The sequence below is a fragment of the Hippopotamus amphibius genome, chromosome 2 (genome assembly GCF_030028045.1).
Source record: "Hippopotamus amphibius kiboko isolate mHipAmp2 chromosome 2, mHipAmp2.hap2, whole genome shotgun sequence".
Lineage (NCBI taxonomy): Eukaryota > Metazoa > Chordata > Mammalia > Artiodactyla > Hippopotamidae > Hippopotamus > Hippopotamus amphibius.
Window position 1 is genome coordinate 44,165,557 of NC_080187.1, and position 19,895 is coordinate 44,185,451.

Here is a 19,895-nt window from a genome sequence, read left to right on the forward strand (position 1 = left end):
GGGACGATCCCACATGCCTTGGAGCAACTAAGCCCATGCACCACAACTACTGAGCCTGTGCTCTACAGTCCGTGAGCCACAACTGCTGAGCCCACATGCCACAACTACTGAAGCCTGTGCACCTAGAGCCCCTGTTCCACAAGAGAAGCCACCCAGACAAGAAGCCTGTGCACCACAAAGAGTAACCCTCGCTCACCACAACTAGAGAAAGCCCGTGAGCAGCAGCGAAGATCCAACACAGCCAATAAATAAATAAATTACTTAATTAAAAAAAAAGAACTAAGGCCCCCACCCAGGTGGAGAATGACTCCTGGAACACCACCCTGTAAAAAAATAAAATAAAATGACTGAGAATTTCCCCTAATTAATATCAGATAAGAAATAACAGATTTAGGAAGTTCAGAGAATATCAAGCAGAATAAATGTAAAACAACAACAACAACAACAAAAGACCAAAATTGTACCTAGGCATATTTTAAAACTACAGAGAAGCTAAAATAAAGAAAAAAATCTGAAAAAAAAGCTAGAGAGGAAAAAAAATCATTACTTATAGAAAAGCAAAGATAAGAATTATTTTCATATTCTCAGAAACCATACTAGCAAGAATAGAGTGTAAATATTTTAAAGTATAAAAGAGCGACTTCCCTGGTGGTGCGGTGGTTAAGAATCTGCCTGCCAATGCAGGGGACACAGGTTTCAAGCCCCGGTCTGGGGAGATCCCACATGCCGCGGAGCAACTAAGCCTATGTGCCGCAACTATTGAGCCTGCGCTCTAGAGCTCATGAGCCACAATTATTGAGCCCACATGCCACAACTACTGAAGCCTGCATGCCTAGAGCCTGTGCTCCACAAGAGAAGCCACTGCAATAAGATGCCCATGCACTGCAACAAAGAGTAGCCCCCACTCGCCACAACTAGAGAAAGCCCACCCGCAGCAATGAAGACCCAACTCAGCCAATAAATTAATTATTTTTTAAAAGTGTAAGAGAAAAGAACTCTAAATTAGAATTCTATACCCTGTGAATTTCCCTCCAAAAATAAAGAAGGAATAAAGAGTTCCTCAAACAAAAAATTAGATAAATCTTGGTGTACCCCCCCAAAAAATAATAAATAAATAAAATTAAAAAAAAAAAAGAAAGAAACCTGACCAAGTAAGTGGCAGACTCAATTAAAAAAAAAAAAAAAGAGATAAAGTGTTGCCATTAGACATGCCTTTCAAGAAATATTAAAAGTAATTACAGAGAAGGAAATAATGTAAATTGGAAATTCAGATTACATAAAGAAAGAGCACTGAAGTAGGAAAGTGAAGGCAAAATGCATCATTTAACTGTCCTAACAAATTATTAGTATGTTCACTGTTAATAACCATAACAATGTACTGAATAACAGGAATGGCACAGAGAATTAGAAGAAGGAATTAGGATATTTTGTTATTACTGGGTACTCACAATACCTGTGAAACAGTACAGTGTTATTTCAAAGCAGACTTAGATCAGCTGTAAAAGCTTTTTAAATGCTCTAAGGCAAGCAGTAAAAAAAACCAAAAATTTTTTAACTTATGTGACAAGTAAAGAGAGAAAATGAAAGGAATCATACAAAATGTTCAATTAAACTGCAAAAAAAGAAGAAAAGACAGGACTTCCTAGGTGGTGCAGTGGTTAAGAATCCACCTGCCAAAGCAGGGGACACAGGTTCAAGCCCTGGTCCAGGAAGATCCCGCATGCTGCGGAGCAACTAAGCCCATGCACCACAGCTATTGAGCCTGTGCTCTAGAGCCCATGAGCCACAACTACTTAGCCTGTGTGCCACAACTACTGAAGCCCATGTAGAACCTGCGCTTCACAACAAAAGAAGACACCACAATGAGGAGCCCGCACACTGCAATGAAGAGTAGCCCCCACTCGCCACAACTAGAGAAAGCCGGTGAAGACACAACGCAGCCAACAAATAAATAAAAATTAAAAAAAAAAAAAAAAAAAGACGTGGTAGACAAAAATAGGAATAAAGAACAATGAAAATAAATAGAAAACGGTAAAGATTATGGAAGATATTAATGTTAAGAGAATAAGAAAATAAGCCACAGAATAGAAAAAAATACTTGCAAACAACACACCTGATTAGGACTTGTTATCTAAAATATATAAAGAACACTTAAAACTCAAAAAAAAGAAAACAAACAACACAATTAAACAATGGGCTAAAGACCTTAACAGACACCCCACCAAATAAGACAGACAAATAAGCATATGAAAAGATGCTCTACGTCATATGTCATCATGGATATGCAAATTAAAACAACAGTGACATAACACTACACACCTATTAGAATGGCCAAAATATGGAATAATGACAACATCAAGTAATGACAAGGATGTAGATGGAGCAACAGGAACTCTCACACGTTGCTGGTGGGAATTCAAAATGGTACAGTCACTTCAGAAGAAAGTTTGGTTTCTTACAAAATTAAGCATATTTTTACCATGTGATCCAGCAATCAGCTCCTTGATACTTACCCAAAGGAACTGAAAACTTATGTCCATATAAAACCTGTATGTGACTATTTACAGCAGATATGTTCATAACTGCCAAAATGTAGAAGGAACCAAGATGTCCTTCAGTAGGTCAATGGATAAACAAACTGTGGTACATCCAGACAATGCAATGTGATTAAGTGCTAAAAACAATGAGTTATTAATTCATGAAAAGACATAAAGGAAGCTTAAATGCATATCACTAAGTGAAAGTAGCCAATCTGAAGAGGCCACACACAGTATGATTTCAACTATAGGACATTCTAAGGGCAAAACTATGAACACAGTAAAACAGTCAGTGGTTGGGGGAGTAAGGAATGAATAGGCTGAACGCAGGATTTTTAGAGCAGTGAAGATACTGTGTATGATACTGTAACAATGGACACCTGTCATTCTTGGTCCATACCACGGAATGTATGATGACAAGAGTGCAGCATGATGTGAACTATGGACTTTGGGTGATTATGTCAGTGTAGATTCATTTTTAGTAAAAATGTACTATTCTGGTGAGTGGTGCTGATAATTGGGGAGGGGGGTGCTATGCATGTGTAGAGGTAGCAGGTATATGAGAAATGTCTATACCTCCCTCTAAATTTTGTTGTAAACCTAAAGCTGCTTGCTCTAAAATAATAAAGGCTTAAAAAAAAAAGTTAATGGACAAGTATTGTCATTGAAAGCAGGAGAAAAAGGTGCTCAAATAATTAAGTTTCTCCACTGAAATGACCATTAAACTAGCAAAAACTCCCAGAATCAACTTTCTTGTAAGTCTGGAATTCAATAAATAAACTTACAGCAGTCAAGGAAAAATGAAGGAAAAGAAAGCTGAATTTCAGAAAGATAGCACTTTGGCATTTCTGATTAACTGCATATCATTCCCATTCCCTAGAGAAGCAGTACTATGGGGACAGTGGGCCACATTCTTGGTGTGGCTTGCTGGAGCCAAGGGACTAACACAAGCTGCTATGCTGTGAATGTCTGTGTCCCTCAAAATGCATTTGTTAAAATTCTAATGCCTAATGTTTTGAAGGTAGGATCTTTGGGAGGTAATTAGGTCATGAGGACAGAGCCCTCATGAATGGGATTAAGTGGTCTTTAAAAAGAGGTGCTGCAGGCTCCAGGAAAAGTTGCAAGCCACCAGCACTGCCCTCATAGGCTCCAGGAGCAAACCTGAGCTGCTGCTGCCACCCTTGCAGGTTCCAGGAGCGGTCGGGAGCCACCTCTGCTGCCATCACAGGCTCTGGAGGCATGCATGAGCTGCCACTGCCACCAAGAGCCTTGGGAGCAGACACCAGCAGTTGCATCTACACACCCCCTATCAAGGGGTAACAGCCAGCACACACTGAGGAAAAAGGCCACAGGCATCCATACTAAAAACAGCCCTCATATGAAATATATTAAACCCATATCAGCTACCCCAGGATGCTCACACATATAAAAAGCCCTCTAAGACCACTGTAGACAACTGTTTCTCCTAAATTCTACAGGTGAGAGAAATATAAGTAAAATGAAGAAGCAGAGGAAACACTCCCAATTAAAAGATCAAGAGAACTCCCCTGAAAGAACAAACAATGAAAAAGACCTCTTCAGTCTAATAGAACACTGAATTCAAAAAGGAGATAATGAAAATACTGAAGGAATTAAGAAAGGCTACTGACAGAAATGCAGAGCACTGTAAAAAGGAACTAGAAAATATAATGAGGAGCCAAGAAAACTTAGAAAACTCATTTGCTGAGACAAAAAGTGAGCTAAAAGTAATAAACAGCAAAATGAATAACACAGCAACAACAAATAAGTGATGTGGAAAACAGAATAATGGAAATCACCCAACCAGAACAGCAGACAAAAGGCCAAATGAAAAAAAAAAAAAAAAAAAAGAAAGCAATATAAGAGACCTATGGGATAATATACAATCTACACATAATAGGGATTCCAGAAGGGGAAGAAAGAGCCAAGGGGATTGAAAAAGTACTTGAAGAAATTATAACCAAAAACTTCCCAAAACTAAAAATGGAAACAGAAATCCAAGTACAGGAAGCACAGAGTCCCAAACAGGATGAACCCAAACAGACCCACACCAAGACATATTATAATCAAAATATCAAAAGTTAAAGAGAGGATTCTAAAGGCAGCAAGAGAAAAAGAAAGAGTCAATTACAAGGGAATCCTTGTCAGCTAATTTCTCTACAGAAATGTTATTGGCCAGAAGGGAACGGCAAGATATATTCAAAACCCTAAAAGGGAAAAATAATGCAACCTAGAATACCCTACCCAGCAAGATTATCATTTAGAACAGAAAGAGAGATAAAGAATTTCTCATACAAGCAAAAACTAAAACAATACAGCAATATTAAATCTATCTTAAAAGAAACACTGAAAGGTCTTTTCTCAGCAGAAAACAAGCAAGAATCTATAGGAAAGAGAAAATCAAACTGGAAAGTAAATCACTTAACCCAGTACATTTTTTTATTAAACAAAATCAAAACATTTTTGTGAAAACTATGATAACCACAATGAATAGCAAAAGAATAAACATGAAGATGTAAAAGAGGACGTCAAAACCATAAAATGTGGGGGAGAAGAGTAAGAAAACATAGATTCTTTGGTTTTTTGTTTGTTTCACAATGTGTTTGAGCCTATATGACTATCAGCCTAAGGCAAATAGATACAGGAAGGGGTTAACACACTTGAAAAACAGAGTAACCACAAATCAAAAATCTAGAACAGATGCACTAAAACCAAAAAGAAGGAAACAAAGGCATAAAATAAAAGGAAATCATCAAACCACAAAAAAGAAAAGCAGGGGAATTTCCTGGCAGTGCAGTGATTAGGACTCTGTGCTCTCACTGAGAAGGGCCTGGGGTTCGACCTGTGGTCAGAGGGTCAGAGAACCAAGATCCTGAAAGTCATGAGGGATGGCCAAAAAAAGAAGAAAAAGAAGAAGAAACACAGAACTGACTGGAAAACAAGGTTTAAAATGGCAATATATACCTATCTATCAATAATACTTTAAATGTCAATGGCCTAAATGCTTCAATCAAAAGACACAAAGTGGCAGACTGAATAAAAAAAAAAAAAGCCTACAATATGCTGCCTACAAAAGACCCAACTTAGGGCAAAGAACACACACAGATTGAAAGTGAGGGGACGGAAAAGATATTTCATGCAAATAGACAAGACAAAAAAGTGAAAGTCGCGATACTCGTATCAGACAAAATAGACTTTAAAACAAATGCCATAAAGAAAGATAAAGAAGGACACTATATAATGATAAAAGGATCAATACAAGAAGAGGACTTTACACTCATCAACATATATGCACCTAATACAGGAGCACTCAAATACATAAAACAAATACTAACAAACATAAAGGGAGAAACTGATAGGATACAATAGTATTAAGAGACTTTAATCCCCACTCACATCAATGGACAGATCTTTGAGACAGAGATCCTAAATGATAAAACAGAACACTTAGACTTAATTGATATTTTCAGGACATTACATCAAAAAGAAAAAACAGAATACTTATTCTTTTCAAATACACATGGAAGATTCTCTAGGACTGACCACATACTAGGGCACAATACAAGACTCAACAAATTTAAGAGTATAGAAATTATCTCAAGCAACTGTTCTGACCACAACAGCATGAAACTAGAAATTAACCACAGAAAAAGAAATGAGGGAAAAAACAATCACATGGAGACTAAACAACATGCTACTAAAAAAACCAATGGGTCAACAACGAAATAAAAGAAGAAATTAAAAAACACCTTAAGGCAAAGGATAATGAAAATACAACCATTCAAAATCTATGGGATGCAACAAAGGCAGTTCTTAGAGGGAAGTTCAGAGTAATATAGGCCTTCTTTAAGAAAGAAGAAAAGTCTCAAATAACCTAACCCATAACCCAAAAGAATTAGAAAAAGAAGAACAAGCAATACCTAAAGTCAGCAGAAGGAAGAAGATGATAAAGATCAGAGAGGAAACAAATAAAATAGAGACAAAAAAAAAATAGAAAAAAATCAGTAAAACCAAGAGCTGGGTCTTTGAAAGCGTAAACAAAATTGACAAACCTCTGACCAGGCACCAAGAACAAAAGAGACAAAACCCAAATAAAATAAGAAATAAAAGAAGAAAAACCACAACTGATACCACAAAAATATAAAAAACCGTAAGAGAATACTATGAACAATTACACACCAGCCAAAGTGACAACCTAGAGGAAATAGACAACTTTCTAGAAACATACAGCCCACCCAAATGGAATCAAGAAAAAGTGGATAACTTGAACAGACCAATCACTAGAAGTGAAACAAAATCTGTAATGAAAAAAAGTCCCTACAAACAAAAGTCCAGGGCCAGATGGCTTCACAGGTGAATTCTACCAAACACAGAAGGAAGAACTTATATCAATCCTTCTCAAACTCTTCCAAAAGACTGAGGAGGAAGGAACATTCTATATATATGAAGCCAACATCACCCTGATACCAAAACCAAAGACACCACAAAAAAAATAAATAAATAAAATTATAGGCCAATACCTTTGTTGAATATAGATGCAAAAATTCTCACCAAAATATTAGCAAATCAAATCCAACAATATAAAAAAGATCATACACCATGACCAAGTGGGATTCATCCCAAGTTCACAAAGATGGTTCAACAAATGCAAATCAATCAATTTGATACACCACATCAACAAAAGAAAAAACAAAAACCACATGGTCATCTCAATAGATGCATAAAAAGCACACAATAAAATTCAACATCAATTCATGATAAAAACTCTTACCAAAGTGGGTATAGAGAGAACACATCTCAACATAATAAGAGCTATTTATGACAAACCCACAGCCAATATAATACTCAGAAGTATTTCCGCTAAAATGTGGAATGAATTAAGGATGCCGACTCTTACCATTTCTCTTCAACATAGTATTGGAAGTCTTAGCCACAACAACCAGACAAGAAAAAGAAATAAAAGGTATTCAAATTGCTAGGGAAGAGGTAAAGTTATCATTACATGCAGGTGACATGATACCACATATAGAAAACCCTAAAGACACCACACAAAAAACTAATAGAACTGATAAATGAATTCAGAAAGACAGCAGGATACAAGATTAACATACTGAAATTGGTTGCATTTCTTTACACTAACAATAAAAGACAATGTAAACAAACAATTCCTTTTAAAATAGCATCCAAAATAAAATACTTAGGAATAAACTTCACAAAGGAAGTGAATGACTTACATGGTGAAAACTACAAAACATTAATAAAGGAAACTGAAGATGATTCAAAGAAATGGAAAGATATTCCATGCTCTGGGATTAGAAGAATTAACATGGTTAAAATGGCTATACTACCCAAAGCAATCTACAGGTTTAATGTGATCCTTAACAAATTATCCATGACATCTTTCACAGAATTTGAACACATAATCCTAAAACTCATATAGAAATATAAGAGACCCAGAATTGCCAAAGCAATCCTGAAGAAAAAGAACACAGCAGGAGGCATAACCCACCCAGACTTCAGACAATACTACAAATCTACAGTATTCAAAGCAGCATGGTACTGACACAAAAACAGACATATGGATCAATGGAACAGAATAGAGATCCTAGAAATAAACCCATACAGTTACAGTTAATTAATATTCAACAAAGGAGGCAAGAATATGAAATGGAGAAAAGACGGTTTCCTCAGCAAGTGGTATTGGCAAAGTGTGGACAGTCACATGTAAATCAGTGAAGTCAGAACATACTCTCACACCATACACAAAAATAAACTTGAAATGGCTTAAAGCCTTAAATATAAGACATGACACCATAAAACTCCTAGAAGACAATATAGGCAAAACATTCTCTGACATAAATCGTACCGATGTTTTCTTAGGTCAATCTCCCAAGGAAATAGAAATAAAAGCAAAAATAAACAAATGGGACTTAAACTTACAAGCTTTTGCACTGCAAGGGAAACCACAAGCAATATGAAAAGACAACCTATGGACTGGTAGAAAATATTTGCAAATGATATGACTGACAAGAGCTTAATTTCCAAAATATACAAATGGCTCATACAACTCAGTAACAACAACAAAAAAACCCAATCAGAAAATGGGCATAAGGCCTAAACAGACATTTCTCCAAAGAAGATATACAGATGGCCAACAGGCATATGAAAAGATGCACAACATCAGTAATTAATAGAGAAATGCAAATCAAAACTACAACAAGGTACCACCTCACACTGGTCAGAATGGCCATCATTAGAAAGTCTATAAATAGCAAATGCTGGAATGGGTGTAGAGAAAAGGGAACCCTCGTATACTGTTGGTGGGAATGTAAATTGGTACAGTCACTATGGAAAATAGTTCCTCAAAAAGCTAAAAATGGAGTTGCCATATGATCCTGCAATCCCATATCTGGGCATATATCCAGAGACAACTATAATTTGAAAAGATATACACCACCCAATGTTCAATGCAACACTTATTTACAACAGCCAAGCCATGGAAACAACCTAAATGTCTACTGACAGTGAATGGATAAAAAAGATATGATACATATACACAACGGAATGCCACTCAGCCATAAAAAAAAGAATGACATAATGCTATCTACAGTAACATGGATGGACCTAAAAATCATCATACTAAGTGAGGTAAGTCAAAAAGAGAAAGACAAATACCATACGATATCATTTATATGTAGAATCTAAAATATGACATCAATTAACTTACCTATGCAACAGAAACAGACTCACAGACATCGAGAACAGACTTGTGGTTGCCAAGGCATAAGGGCATGGGGGAGAGATGCATTGGAAGTTTAGGATTAGTAGATGCCAACTATTATATACAGAATGGATAAACAACAAGGTCCTACTGTATAGCACAGGGAACTATATTCAGTATCCTGTGATAAACCATAATGAAAAAGAATATGAAAAAGTATATAAATGTATAACTGAGTCATTTTGCTGTACAGCAGAAATTAACACATTGTAAATCAACTATACTTCAATATAATTTTTTAAAAATTAAACAGAAAAAATGGGCAAAGGAATTTAACACACAATTCTCCAAAAAAATATACAGAAATAGCCAATAAACACATGAAAAGATGCTCAACATCATTAGCCACCAGGGAAATGCTATACCATGGATGAACCTTGAAAATATCACGCTAAGTAAAAGAAGGCAGACAGAAAAGGCCGTGTATTATATGATTCCATTAATATGAAAGGCCCCAAACAGACAAAATTCGTAGAAATAAAAATTAGCTTTTACCAGACACTGGGGAGAGGGACCAATAGGGAGTGACTGCTAATGGGTACTAATGTTTCCTTTTTGGGGTGTTAAAACGTTCTGGAATTAATGATAACTGTTGTACAACCTTGTAAATATACCAATGTGGGTTCGGTATACAATATAGTGTGACAAAAAGTGAACTGTACATTTTAATGGGTGAATTGTATGGTACACTAATTATATCTCAATAAAGCTATTTTTAAAACAGAAGGTAAAACAAAGACATTCCCAGATAAAAACAAAATTGTTAATGCTGTTTCTTTTTGAATAGTGTGATTACTGACATTTTTGTATTATTTTTTAGTGTCTTTCATGTTTTCTCAGCATGAAGTGTTCCATTGAACATGCATTATTTTAACAATTCCAAAATATACATAAATGAAAAAAATTTAAGTTTCTAAAAACACAAAAGGATAAATTAAACCACAGTACTTTTTACAAAATACTGTATGACTCTAATCTAAACTCGAACCTCACAGTGAAATTTTTTCTTATAGATAAAATAAAATAAATTAATACTTACTTAAGTGCTTGTGCTCCTGGTCTTTGCACAATCAAAGTGCTAAATTCTTCCACTACAATATCTAACAGTTCAGATTTTTGTTGTTGTTCTCTTAGAATAATAGACATACTTTTCAAGTGAACAAAAAACTTCATAGCTTCAAACTAGAGTATATTCAGAGGAATAAAATAAAAAAAATTATATATATGTATAAATACAACAAATGCTCCTATATAGTTTATTCTTTCCGAAAACCAGAAAAATTCTTCAAAAACAACCCTTCATACATTAAAGGATCACCACATAACACTAAAAAGTAGGCGACAATTTTTATCCCTACCTTGGAAACTAAAATAAATGTAACATTTACAGACTCAAAGAAAGATCACAAAACAAGTCAGTAACATATTTCTGAAAGGATTAAAAATAGGCCTATCTATCATTAAATGCTCAGTATAATGCAAGAAAACATTTTACTGTTTTTGGCAAGGTTGGATCAACTGCTGTTTCACTATAGCCAATTGCTTCATATAGTAAAGTTTTTTCTTCAGGTGTCAACATTTCTTCAAGACCTACAAATTATAAAGAAGTGTTTTATGTTCTTAACTGCTAACAAGATAAGACCAATCCAACATTCAGCTGCTTTTAATAAATTAAATGCAAATTTTACTCTCTTTTTATAATACTTTTAAGAAATTATATTCACTGAATGCTAGGATGGCATTGGCAATTTTAGAAGGTTTATCCTCCAAAAATATAAATTGCTAAATACATAAATTTTGCAATATAAATTTTTAAATATTTGTATTAGGCACACAAAATAGCTACCTGTATTAGGCACTTAATGGCATTGTGCCAAGCAACATACTTAGCATACAAAGTAGGCAGTATGAATATGATTTCCCCATTTTATTAAAGATGACAAAATTGAGGTTTAGAGAGCGTAAATAATTTGCCAAGGCCACACTGCTAATAAATGATAGGTCTAGGATGTAAACTTAAGCCCCTAAGCTTCTGTGATCTTAAGCATTTAGTTGGGAAGCAAAAATCTTTCCAAGAAATAATTTCAATAAAAATTTACAGTGGTTTATACCCTTTTGGAATTTTTATTTTATCTATGACTGTGGAATATGCACTTACTATATCCTCTGGACATAATGCTCTTTTGTAAGCATTAGTAAGGTTTTAAAATTTGATTTTTATTTGACATATATTTACAATGTTTAATAGTAATTTTTAATAAGAATTATATATCATATGTATATATACTTACAATGTCTATTTTAATGAAAGAGAAAATTTCCTGCAAAACTTAATTTCACAACTGATGTTTAGCTATACTACCACAGCCTGATGATTAACTGCACTACTATAAAATGAAATGGACATACTTCCAGGTTTAAGATCTGGCTGTTGTTTAGTATGTGATTCTGACCAAGTCCACAGCCAGCTAAACCATCCTTTATTATCCTCTGACTCTTTTGCTCCTTCTCTGAAAATCCTGTATCCGGCTTTCTTTACCTAAAATGAATAAATTTTCATATAAATAACAAATTATCCTTTATTTAGTAATCTAAAGAAATAGGGTATTTCCAAAACTTATCTATTTTAGCGAATAAGTGTAAACAATAATCATACTGACAATAAAACACAGTAACCACAATGTTGGCCAAACATCAGAATTTAGGATTACTAGGTACTTAGCACCACTGTCTTATAAGCAATAGTAATGGGGGGAAAATTTGGCTTTCACTTTCATATAAACTCTGAGTATTTGATAAGCCCAATTATTTAGAATTTTTTTCCCACAGAATCCATCTGGTCTAAATACATGTAGCAAAACAGTGCATCAAATTTTCTTATAATATAAATAAGCAAATTTCAACCCTTTTTAGGAAACAGTATATCACAGCACAATACCAGAAACATCACAGCATCTATCAAATCTATATAAATTCTAGATTTATTTTTACTAATTGAAAGACAATCTGGAATTACCTCAACTTCTGACTGCTGTCTTGCTATAGTTATATTAAATACATCCAAAGTCTTTTCCAACTCCTAAAAATATAAATAAAATGTGTTTACATAAATACCTTTATGTAAATAATTTTCATATATTCTCTATCAAATTGCTACACTAAAGAAAAAATAGGAAGCAGAAAACAGATCAACCATCAACATAATACTCCTGTTAAATTCTGAAAAGCAATGCTTATATATATATGTCAGTTCGGAAATTAGTAATGATGCAGCAACTTTTTGAACAAAAAAATTATACATGTCATGCACGTAAGTTAGAATACTACAAGATATATAGGCACAAACTAGAAGATAACACACGTGCACATTTAAAATGATTTTTATTTGGGCTTTAACTACAGTTAAGGGTAAACACATTACTGTCACTTTCAACTACAAACACAATTATAAATCCTTCATATCACATGCACATTTCATATAACATCATTAAGATATATTAAGTAGATCCAGATACACTTAAAACTTGCTTTTAAATTTTACACTTTTCAAAGTTGTTATGGCTACCGAAATAAACTGAGATAAGCTCAGTCTTTCATCACATCTGTACATTATTTCCATCATCACTTTTGAGAGCTTCATGCTCAAACCACTTTTTGTCCCAAAGAGAAGCAATGATGACCAACCATTACCTAGAAAACTTTGCTCAGGGTTCTACTGTCCAGTAGACTTGCAGGGTTGAGGTTAAGATCCAAAACTAGGTAAGGAAATCTATAACCATCGAAGCAGAAACCCAAGCATTCATAATAACCTAAGTCTTCAGAAAGTCTCCTGCTTCAAAAATAAAAATAAAACTCAATTTTTAGGGAGTTTTTAATTGGAAATTGGCCTGGGTTCATAATGGTTCCATTAATTTTGAGAGACTAACTCTTCTTAGACTCCCTAAGCTATACTTCATCCATCTGTAAAACAGTCCCTTCTAGAATATACCATACTGTTGAAAGATTAACATTTAGAGAATTCACAAGACAGATAATTAAACGTAAAGTTGCTGGTGAAGACCAGAAATGCCACAAGAATTAAGAGGAAAAAAAGCACTGTTTGAGCAAAAAACTGAGGAAAGTTCACACAAAAGATGGGATTTAAGCACAACTTGAAGGATAGTAAAACTGACATAGCGATGAAGAAAGGCAGATGGAATGTATGAGCAGACTTGGCTATACGCATATACACAGAGAAGACAGGAAATTTATTTGATTAATGCACAGATAGTAACACAGGGAAAAATGAAGTGGTGACATAACAGAAGGCTTTGAAACCAACACAGAGAACACTGCAATCAATGTAGCAAATATTTTCTAGGCTTTTGAGGTTTATAAATGTCATAATAATATGTCAAGTTACTATTTGCATAAACCAGTTCTCCAGATTGAGGAGAATCTCAAATTCCAAACTCTCACAGTAAAACGTCACCAGAGTTTATAACATCCAACTGAAGTTAAGGAGGATGAAAAAGTCTAAGTGAAAGAGACAGAGAACGATCAGTAAAAATTAGAACAAGTAGGAAGTGTTAGTCACTAAAGACTGAGAAGTTAAGTAGTATAAAATATTCAAGAAAAATTTTAAATGCTAACCTCCAAAGAGTTGAGAAGTTCACCAGATGGCTTCTTACTTGTTAGCTTTTTTTTATACAGTTCTTTATATTGTTTCATTTTTTGCCTATGTTTTCTAATATGCTTCCATGACCACATCCGTAAGTGGGGTCGAACATTTACTTCAAGAATACCACGTATAGCATAAATCCACCTAGTTAAAAAATAAAAACAAAAACCTTACACTTAAAAACACCCTCAAACCAACAGTATGAAATACAACTGATATTGCTTCTACTCTAACAACATACATACTACAGAGATGATGAAGATGGTATATCATCTGGGCACTTGCTTCTTCCCAGCCTATTAGTAATTAACAACACATTATTTAGTCTTATCTCTGTCCTAAGTGAAAATAAGCAAAATCACTGAATTTTATTACAATAAATATAGTTCTACAGAAAAACTATTAAAAAGTATTAATCGGCAACTAGCACGTCAGCCATCTGAATAGTAATTAAAATAGCTGAAAGAGTAATTGCAACTTCTAGAAACTAGGCAAGCGCTTAATAACTGGAAAAATAAGACTTCTGAATTTTAAAAGGGATAGCACTTTATAGACTACCATAACCCTTTCAGGTTTATAATAGGTTCAATGTATCTGATACGAAAGTTTGAAAACTAAAAAAAGACATGGTTAGAAAACAAACTGGGATATGGTTTTTTAGTAATCCCAAACACACAGTAAATGAATGGAATGCTAGTATTTCCAGTTGTAAATTCATTATAAACAATCCTTTAAGTCAATTTTACCCATGTAATAAGCAAAAGCCTCTATAAGCATTTGAAGCCAAAAATCACATTATAGTCTGTATCAGCCCTTAAAGAGTATCTTAAAAAATTCTTAGAGTCAAGAAATTCACTTTTATGCCATATTTTTTAAATCTTAAAAAAAGTGCATTGGGCAATTCCTCTGGGTATTTATCCGAAGAAAACACTAACTCAAAAAGATATATGCACCCCCGTGTTTACTACAGCATTATTTACAAAAGCCAAGATATGGAAACAACCAAGTGTCCACTGATGGATGAATGGATAAAGAAAATGTGCATATATATGTGTGTGTGTCTGTGTATACACATAATGAAATGTTACTTAGCCATAAAACGGAATAAAATCTTGCCATTTGTGACAATATGAATGGATACTGAGGGCATTATGCTAAGTGAAATAAGTCAGAGAAAGACCAATCTCACTTATATAATATTTAAGTTTAAAAAAATGAGCTCAGAGTTACAGAGAATAGGCTGGTGGTAGCCAGAGGCAGTGGGTGGGAGATGGGCAAAATGAGTGAAGGGGATCCAAATAACTACCAGTTATAAAATATATAAGTCACGGGGATATAATGTACAGCATGGTGGCTACAGTTAATAATACTGTACAGCATATTAGAAAGTTGCTAAGAGAGTAGATCTTAAAAGTTCTTATAACAAGAAAAAAAGTTTTGTTAACTATGCATGATATTGGATGTTAACTAGACTTATTGTGATCATTTCCCAACATATATAAATATCGAATCATGTCATACACCTGAAACTAATATATGTCGACTACACTTCAATTAAAAAAATGTAAGAACCATGATAAATAAATTTCTGTTGTTTCTAAACAAAACAAAAAAAAAAATGTAAGGCATATTACCATTCTTTGGCATGGTAATGAAGAGGTACATCAGGTTTGAATTTCCTATATGGTAGATTTTGCGTCATCATATCAACCGATTCAAGAAGTTCCATAAGACTGAAATACTGAAGAATGAAAAAGTTAAAATTCTTAAATGTTTCAGATTTTCTGTTTAATTGTTGAATATAAAAGTTAAATTATTGTCTTTTTTAAGGAAATGTTATCATATACCATTATGAATTTTTGAAAAACATTTAAAATCTTAGCTCTGTTTTTATCAAACTATAACTCACAATTTAAAATTTCATTTAAAAAAAATCACCTGTGGTTTATTAAATTCAATCGTTATGTCATGTAACTCAACATCCAGGTTTATTTTGGGGACAGAAAAGTCAAAATCCAATCCACGATTCATCTGAAGTTTGGCATTAGCAGATATGGGGCGAAATACTGGAAAATAACACAATTTGTTAAAAATTAAATTGAGTTTTTTCAAGTCTCAAAGTGCTAAAGGAATCAAGTTGAAAATGCTGATTTTCATTTTTTATATACCCTTTCTACAGTTCCCAGATTTGCATACTGCTATGACTTGATCAGATGAACTGTCACTTAGTGTTGAAGAGTCTTTTTTATTTTTTCCTATCTATAATTCATATTGTCTTTTTTGTACAATAAAGACTAACTGAACTCCCCCTCAAAACAACAAACCTTACAAGCAGGAATACTCCCTAAAATGCAAAACAGTCCAATAAGACAGTTTTAATACAAGTATAGTTTTAAGGAATGAACGTACATTAAAAATGCTATGGGGAAAAATATTTTATGTAACCACTGACTTTCATTATATAATTATAATTCCTGGATTTCCCGTCAGTCTCTGTACCCATCTGTTTCCCCTTTTAACTTGAAAAAGGACAGGAGTTAGTTTACCCAGGATAACCTTCTTGGCTCAACCCATAATCTAAGATTTCTCTCAACCCTTTGTATTTAGTGCCAAAAAGAGTAAGAATAATGCAGAGGGAGACCAGTAATAGCAGAATCTAGAAAGACATCAACTAGTAAATTATAAGCTAATTTGTATACAGATAATATATTCCTCTTGTTTTAATCATCCCTGAGGCATAGCACTAAATTCAAAAATACTTTTAATTTGAATAGAACAAGAAGATACTCATCAATAGGAGACCAGTTAAATTCATTATGGTACATCTATTCTACAGAATACTATACAGTTAAAAATGAGAAAAATTTATCTGTATATAAATGGAAGGATATGTTATAATAATTTATCCATCCCTGGACTACACCCTCTCCTATCTCCCTCAGATTCTAGCTCCTGGCAACTCTAATTTCTGGGTTATTTCAATACACAAATGATCATTCCAATACCTTTCAGTTCCCTGGACTCTTCCCTGCTCACCTCATCCACAAGACCTTTTCATACCAATATCCTCGACCTCTCAATAAAGTCAATCTCAAGCATTCAACTCTCCTACCACTACCACCTACCTCTTTAGTAATCCAATACCAAACCTTCAGGTCTTAAAGGAAGTACCATTCATTGATCCTCTACCTTTTCTCTCTCTTTAACTTCTGCTTTATGTCTTCAGCCCTTTCCCTACCCTGTTTAAATTCCATGATCAGTTATTTCAGTCATTCCCTTGCATTCACCCTTTAACTCCCTGGTCCTTCTCACCTTGTCAGTACTTACTAGGCAAAACTCTAATTCTGAATAAAGCCACTCTATTTACTGCATACCTCTATTTACTCCACATCATTACCTAAGCAGCTGTATGTGGTTGGGGAAAAAACAAAACCACACTGATTGGTCTCACATTAATGTCATAAATCTCAAGTAGGCACTTAATGTTGTTGACTGATCACACAACATTCTTAAAAGTCTTCAGTCCAGGGATAGGCCAAATCCATACCATAGCCTTTTTTTGTGTAGCAAGTGACCTAGGAATGATTTTTACACTTTTAAAGGGTTTTTTAAAAGAAACACAAAAATTTGTGACAGAGACTATATATGCCCTGCAAAATATAAAATGTTTGTTTACTACATGGCCCTTTGCAAAAAGAAAATTAGCCAACCCTTACTCTGGCTGAGTGGTTTTCAAACTGTAGTATTCATTAGAAACACCAGGACAGTTTATTAAAGGTAGATTGCTGAGGTTCACAATCAGTGAAGGTTCTGATTCAGTACGTCTGGGATAGGCCCTAGAATTTATATTTCTAACATGTTTCCAAGTGATACTGATGTTTCTAGTCTGAACTACACTCTGATAGCACTGCTGTCATCAATTCATTCTCTCATTCCCCTACATGGCTATCTCACAGCATCCCCCCACTCCCCCTCGAAAAAAAAAAAAAAAAAAAAAAACTTCTAAAACCTCAGATAATTAAAAAAAAAAAAAAAAGAGTTCAGAAGAAAAAAAAAATACCACTAACTCCAATCACCATATTTACTTGTTCACCCAATCCTAGGACTTCTCTCTTATAATTGAAATCTATCTTCTAAACAAACTGACCATGTTCCTAGCTGTGGCAAAGCACTCCACTGTACACTAGATTCTAACCCCTTTCACCCATATCAATACAGAAATAATCCCTTCTGTCTCTTATTTCTCATGTTCTAAGGATCATTCCAATCTTAGCCTATAAACAAGCGGCTATCTCTCCCATTAAATAAAAAAACAAAAAACAAAACAATAAAAGAAATCCTTCATTCATCCTTCCCCCTCCAGCAAGTGTACCAGTTATCAACTTATTGGCTATAACCTCCAGATCACCCTTCCCTGCCTGTTCTAAAACCTAGATTTGGGCCCTTTAAATATTTTTTTCTTTACCAGCTAGCATAATGTTAATCTTTATCCGTAGAGGACAGGGGAGAGAGACTGCAGGAGGAAAGAGCTAAGTTTCCTGGTTCTAATGTGTTCATTCAGCAGACTCCTATAGTGCCACGGTTCTCCAACATGTAGCTCCTAAAGAAAATGCCTTCTCCAGTGTCCAGGTCCTGCAGCACAACAGATTTCTTCAGCACCAGACTCCTGCAGTACACGGCAGCTGGCACCATCCAACAGCCAGCAAATTCTTTCGGTACCCTGCTAAGGCAGTTTTATAGTGGAGTGCCTTCTGGAGACAACTCTCCATGAGGCTCCCTAAAGGGTCAATTTCCCAAAAGTTCCTGAAGGGGAATTTACAAGTTTTACTGGCAAGGCACCAGACACTTTCCTGCCAATCCGTGACCCATGCCATGCCCTTTCCAACAAGTTCTAGATTCAGTGCTGAGGGAGACAGACCCTCTTCTTTGGGCACTCCACCTAAGTCCTACAGTAAGGGCTGTTGTTCTATCTACTATTCTTATATTCTTTTAGAGTTCTCATTACTTTTTATTAGCCAATCCCTTATTACTCCACTCCCCTGTTTTATTTAGTAATTCTTCATAAATATTTTCCCTGCTCAAATTATGTGGTTTCTCTCTCTTCAACAGACTCTGACTGAAACAGCCAGAAATGACAGTAGGGTAAAGGAGAAATAAGTCAAACTTCAAGTGGTAGATTTGAGAATCATTAACACACATGATACAGAAAAGTGTTTTGCTTTTGTATATATATTATAAATATATTTAATTTTATGGGAAAATTAACATGAAATACAGTGACATCAACAATATTCATTTAAAATTCATACTTCTTACTTCAATTGCACATTTATTTTATGAAATGTACTTACCAAAATGATAACCTTCTGGAATAATATTTTCATCAACAATGCCATTCCTTAGGCTGTCCTATTAAAAGATAAATTGATTTTATTTATATTCATGCCAATATATCTATATTCTATAAAATCCTGTTATATACAAAAGAAAAATGTTTAAAAGCAATTAAAAAAAATAACTCAGACTTAGGAGAACCCAGCTAAGAAAATATTAAAGTGGTTAGACACTATCTCATTAAACTACTACTATGTAAGAATGCTCTAGAAGCTATTAGGATATGTGTGTGTTTACATATACATGTACAAGCACATACACAAAATTTGACAAAATTCAACATTTTATCTATGAAAAACACTCTCAACAAAGTGTGTATAGAAGTAATGTATCTTAACATAATGAAAGCCATAGATGACAAGCCCAGAGCTATTATCATACTCAAGGGTGAAAAGCTAAAAGGTTCTCCTCTAAGATCAGGAATAAGACATAGATGCCCACTTCTACCACATTTATAGTATTAGAAGTTTGAGCCAGAGAAATTAGGTAAGAAAAAGAGATAAAG

The 19,895-nt window shown here is 34.4% G+C and overlaps 1 protein-coding gene across 3 annotated transcripts in view; it reads right to left on the reverse strand.

Moving 5' to 3' along the window:
• VPS13A (vacuolar protein sorting 13 homolog A) overlaps positions 1-19,895 on the reverse strand; it is a 261,903-nt gene that overhangs the window by 197,442 nt on the left and 44,566 nt on the right. For 2 of the 3 annotated variants that reach the window (XM_057725285.1, XM_057725286.1), the window contains exons 10-17: positions 19,348-19,405; positions 15,935-16,062; positions 15,631-15,737; positions 13,969-14,140; positions 12,353-12,415; positions 11,746-11,875; positions 10,832-10,926; positions 10,376-10,518 (exon numbers count right to left, since the gene is read on the reverse strand). In XM_057725285.1, coding sequence (XP_057581268.1) covers positions 10,376-10,518; positions 10,832-10,926; positions 11,746-11,875; positions 12,353-12,415; positions 13,969-14,140; positions 15,631-15,737; positions 15,935-16,062; positions 19,348-19,405 — 896 coding nt within the window. Of the gene's footprint in view, positions 1-2,319; positions 2,400-10,375; positions 10,519-10,831; positions 10,927-11,745; positions 11,876-12,352; positions 12,416-13,968; positions 14,141-15,630; positions 15,738-15,934; positions 16,063-19,347; positions 19,406-19,895 lie in introns of those variants that run through there. The other variant, XM_057725287.1, reaches the window with a different exon arrangement.